Source organism: Stegastes partitus, unplaced genomic scaffold (assembly GCF_000690725.1).
Source record: "Stegastes partitus isolate 25-593 unplaced genomic scaffold, Stegastes_partitus-1.0.2 Scaffold1330, whole genome shotgun sequence".
NCBI classification, from domain to species: Eukaryota; Metazoa; Chordata; class Actinopteri; family Pomacentridae; genus Stegastes; species Stegastes partitus.
Window position 1 is genome coordinate 82,412 of NW_007579061.1, and position 5,627 is coordinate 88,038.

General features: G+C 39.5%; 1 protein-coding gene across 1 annotated transcript in view; it reads right to left on the reverse strand.

Moving 5' to 3' along the window:
- mphosph9 (M-phase phosphoprotein 9) overlaps window positions 1-5,627 on the reverse strand; it is a 44,027-nt gene that overhangs the window by 5,981 nt on the left and 32,419 nt on the right. Inside the window, exons 20-22 of the mRNA XM_008298592.1 lie at window positions 4,988-5,257; window positions 3,271-3,391; window positions 746-837 (exon numbers count right to left, since the gene is read on the reverse strand). Of these exons, the coding sequence (XP_008296814.1) occupies window positions 746-837; window positions 3,271-3,391; window positions 4,988-5,257 (483 nt within the window). The remainder of the gene's footprint in view (window positions 1-745; window positions 838-3,270; window positions 3,392-4,987; window positions 5,258-5,627) is intronic.

Sequence of the window (5,627 nt, forward strand, 5' to 3'; positions counted from 1 at the left end):
CAGACAACCAAGCACACTCACATTCACACCTACGGACAATTTAGAATCACCAATTAACCTCAACATGTTTTTGGACTTATGGGAGGAAGCCAGAGAACCCGGAGAGAACCCACGCTGCACGGGGAGAACATGCAAACTCCACGCAGAAAGATCCCGGTGCCCCCACCGGGATGCGACCTGGCAACCTTCTTGCTGCGAGGCAACAGTACTAACCAACTGGGCCACCTTACAGCCCATTGTTGATATCTGTAATTATAATTTCAGATTGTGAAACTCATGTCTCTACGTGTGGCCCTGCGATAGACTGGTGACCTGTCCAGGGTGTCCCCTGCCTTCGCCCTAAGTCGGCTGGGATAGGCTCCAGCCCCCCGCGACCCTAGTGAGGATTAAGCGGTGTATAGATAATGGATGGATGGATTGTGAAACTCAGCTGTTGTTTGTTAAAACAGCCTGGACCATAAGATAACACATGCAAATAGACAAAATATAAGCAAATCAGGGAATAATCTGACACACAGATGCAGCATGCAAACACGGAAACACCCTGCAAATAACACAGACTAAAGCAGAAGTGTTTCCAGGAATGAACTGAAATGTCCCGAACATGTTATTCAGTATTATTTGCACTGTTATGTGGCAGAAATAGAAAACCAAAACCATTTATTAAAATCTGGTGTAATTACAAGAGAAGAGTGATAAATAAAATATTATTTTTTAAATATCTAGCAGAGCTTGAATATGTTACCTTCTTCTCTGTCTGCTGACGTAAACTGGAGTCTCTTCCTTGGACTGCTGCTGTGGAATGAATGACGTCTCTTGTCAGCTTCTCCGTCAAGCCTGCAGGCAGCAAACAATGAGATGAAGAACAACCGTCATTTAACCACTTTGGGAGTTACTGCATGGAAACAGTGATCTGTTTATGTTTCGCTTCATGCTTTGACTTCTGTGTGACTGAAGTTACAAGATTTTATCTGTAGTGTTGACAAAAGGTGTATTGTGTCAAAGGTGGCAGCAGGCTGACACCTTGTGGTAAATTTCATTAGGCAGGGAGTTACAAGGCTTCATGTCCTCTGTGATGTGGGGAGAACAAGTACTTTTTAGGTTTCAGCCTCTTTGCACAGCAACATATAATTTTTCCCTGTAAGGTTGTTAAAATCACCTTATTCCTCCTGACTGACAGGATCAGTTTGTTCCATCTCTACATGAGAGAGAATATTCAAACACCAAGTGATCGTTATCAGCACAAACCCACACACGTCCATTGTTTTCATCTGCTGTCACAAAGTTGTCCTAAAGGTAGAGCACAACTGGTGCTAAAAATGCAAATTTTAAATAATTTTCTTACTATTCTACAGCATAATAACTGAATAATTGATAACATAAACTGAGCACAGTGGAAACAATACTGGCTCTGCTACATATGTCCCTGGGATATAGGAGCTATAGGTTCGTCATGTTTGTAACTAACACTAACACAAATTAAATGACTGAAATCTGACGGAAGTAAAACACACATTTTTGGGAGAAGCCTCACATCCACACTTTGTTTACATGCAAAACAACTTCCTCATCAACCAAAACTAGGGTTTACATCAGACAAATGCACCTTTAAAACGATATAATATGTTAAATTAGACATTTATCAATGTAAATTACATATTCAGATGTTTTTTCCAAAAAAACAATCCTTTTGTGACTTAAAATGTCCTTCAGCTCTGCACTGTTGCAAAAATGTGTGGATCTGTCAAGTCCCTGCTCTTTTCACCACTCACTCTTTGCAGCTCAAGCACACCAGCTCACCTACAACTCTACTTAAACACTGTAAAATTAGCCCCATGCTGCAAGTTGACTAGACTGACTTCTTAGGTTTGTTGCGTAAGAAATTCTGGAACTCTGAATCCACATTTTTTGTCATCGATACACTGCAGTTGTGGAAATGTTCAGTTATGGTGTTGACTGCGTATTGGGAACATGATGTGTCTTCTAGAATAAACCTGATTTTCACCAGAGGGGTCTTTTAAGGCATTTAAAAATTGAACATTGTTTTTCACCAAAATACATTTATTGTCATAACAACAAAAACTGTCTCTCCTCAACTATAAAGCAATAAAACCTTTATGCAACTAAGCTATATATTCAGGTTAAGCTATTAACCCTGGTTCTGTGGTGTTTGCATGATAAGGTGCTAAGTTTTAAATGGAGATTTGTAAATTGGGGAAAGTAGCAGCTGTAGAGACAAGAGCTGACAGCCTTGATGAGACAGTCACGTCACTGTCTTTGCCTCCAGTCCTGTTCTATTCTTGATCTTACTGACACAATGTCCATCAGGCTGAGTAACAAAGATTCACAGTGCAAAGATAAACTAAACTCTCACTTCAACAAGTGGACCTAAACATACAAGGCACAAACATTTGACAGCTCTTTACACCAGCAGTCCTCCTTCACACATGTGGCTTCTTGAGGGGCAAATAAGTACTGTAACTAGGGAGTCCTTTATCACTTCTTATCAAATCCTTCATTCCTCACAAAGACTAACGTTAACCTCATGCAGGTGATGTAAACAGCATCTCGTTTACATCTGTTTACAATTGAATGTCTTCTGTGCAGTATGACAAGAGTTATAATACTATAAATCAAAAAAAGATGGATTTCTCTGATTATCAACTTTACAAACATTCTAGAAAGATATTTCAGCATGCTGAATGTATCTTCCAACAACCTCCTGACATCTGGCTCTTGTGTTTACCATTTTTGAGCCATGCTGTATTTATTGTATTAATCCCATTTGTATTTTCTTCTCAGTCTCTCTTATCATCTCCTTTAGTCTCCTGTAGTTTAGCCAAAGAGTCATTAAATTTTTGTCATATGACTGTTGGTCCTAACTGAATCACAGTTTCTGAGTGCTGATGAACAGAGAATTTTGGATTTTTATTTTTACTGAACCCAGTGGAAACAATTTATGCTGCAGCTTTTTTGCTGTTTTTTTTTTTTTTTTTAGTCTGTAGGTTTATCACCAAGCTGCTGCTGAGTGCAATCTGTAACGTCACACGACTACCAGCAATGATCAAGCTCCCACATCTTATAAGCAAGAAAAAAGTCAGATATAAAGACAAACTGAAAAAGTGGAGGTGATACTGAATCTAAAAACATGTCCAGATGGTTAAGATATCATCCAGATTGATGAGTTAACTGATTAAATCCAAATGTCACTCAAGTCAAACTTGCTTCATGAGACAAGGCAAATGAATTGATTCTGATAATGTTTCTCACCTTTTGTTCAGGTGTTCCTCTCTTGGCATTAGGTGACCAAATGCAGTGGAGTAATTCTCAGTGGGGCAGCGTTTAGGGCTGGACTTGGCAGACAGGGGCATGAGTAAGGTCTCTCTCTTTGCTGGATGGAAGAGAACAGCACAACAATAATTAAAAGTCAGACAACATCAGAGTCCTCTCTTATTTTGACAGCTTTTGTCATAAAACAGAAAATCTTCATAGACTAACATACTGTACTGAACAGATTAAAGAACTCTTGTTAAATCGAAGTTTGGTTTCTGATTGGCCTCAACCTTCCTGTGTGGACTAAACGCTGAAGATGGAAGTAGGTGATGAAGCCAATCATTTGATGTTTTTAGTATTTGCTCTGTTGTTGGATTAAATGTTTGTAAAACGGTGTGTCCCTTGGATTAGAACATATTTCAATCATTCTGCCTGCTCATTCTGGTAAAACACAAACCAATACAGTGTCAAATATTCTATATTTAACAGTTTTTGGGTGAGCAAGTACTATTTCTCCTAATCAATTACGGCTATCAGTGTTTTCTGTTTTTGTTGTTTTTCTGGCATTTTTGTTTGGCCCTAAAAACTGCAATTAAAAGGCAAAACTTGCAATACTATTGGCACACACCAGAATATGTGAATTTTATGAGGTGGCATTAAAAATTCAGACACTTTGCCTATAAAAATCAAAAACCTTCTTAAATACACTGCTCCCAGCGTTCATGCAGCACTTGGAACGCTTGCAAGTCGCATTATGTAGTACCATTAAAGAGTCACAAACATATACCACATAGGGTAGTCTCTGGGTTTCCATATAATGCTACAGTTCAGCATTTTGACGCAATGTCAGTTAGAAATGCCGGTACATTAAATCTTACATTTTTTGAGGATGAAGTTGACAAGTTAGCAATGAAAATGCCAAGACTATAATGATGTTAAACAACAACAAAAAATAAAAAAGAAAATGAACTAAATGACAGGGCTGTCTTGGGATTAAAAAGCAGTACATGCTACATTGTCTCCAGAATGTCATAAACAGAGACCTCTGTTGGAACAGCAGGGAACAGAACAAATACTGAGAACATATAGATAGGGATAGAACGCAGATTTTGTGTTGATAAAAACCTTAACTCAAACAGTATATTTGAAATTCCATCTTTTACATAAAGAGAGGGACCACCTTTAAGAGCGTCTGATCTCTAGACACCTCTTCTCTGAATCTCTAGCTGAACATTTCGAGGTACATTAACAGAGCAAAAAAAAACAAGTTTCATTTACACTACAGCATGTTGAGATGAGCACTGAATCTCTTAAACTGTGTCCAAACGGCGACACTTTAACTTGAAAATTTTGGGGGAAGGATGAAGAAGTCACTGGGAGTCAATTCTGGCAAGCAGGGCATGGTTGTGGGGGTGACAACTGTGCTGTTGTGGCCCAAAAAAATACATGAGTAATCACTACACAGCACATTGGAGGACTCACATGCCATTGCATCACAGTACAACTCGATTATGCCGTGTATTGTATTGTTGCACAAGGACACTATTTTAAAACGGGACAACAGCAAAATAGTTTTTTGGTTCTAATAAAGGCAGACTCTGAACTTTCTTATCACGTCTGTTTTTTTGTTGTTTTTTTTACAAAAGCAGTTGTGATCAAAAACCAAGAATCGGAAGTGTCTTTAAGCAGAGGTAACAGAACTGAGAGTAATTACTGGGTGTAGCTGTGGGAATGTTTCGGTGTGCTGGAGGAGGCAGTGACGAGGATCTGTGGCCCTCTGGAGACAGACTCCTCTGAGCTCTCAGCAGAGCTACAGCTCTTTCCGCCTCACTGCGATTCTTCGGTCCTTCGCGCTCAGCTCCGGCCACGACTCCTCCAGGTTTGACCACTTCTCTGTCCGTCTGAATAGGCCCGACTCGCTCCTGAATTATCTCTTTGTGTCGCCGCTCCACAAACCCAACTGTGGTCCTCTGATTGCCAATCCCTGCAGAGGGAGAAATGTTTACTACAGGCAGTGAGTGGAACTTCCTGTGTGTGCTGTGTATCAAAATTAACCAAAGACAGCAGCAATCAGGGTGTTTGAGCTACATACATTTAACTAGTCAAAAGATTTAGAGCTAACAGTCATTTATTGTAGATGAAGATGACAGACCATTGTGGGAAATAAATATTTTTAAGAGATAATATTAGCTAGTCTGTGGCTGCGATGGCGTCCTCAATAATGTCAAGAAATATGTCAGTTTTTGCTTTGATTGAGCTGTGATGATCAGGCTTGTTGGCCGATTTACAACACAGTAGCATACTATAAAAGTGATTAAAGTCATTGTTCCCCTCTTTACTTGCTGGAGCAGCAA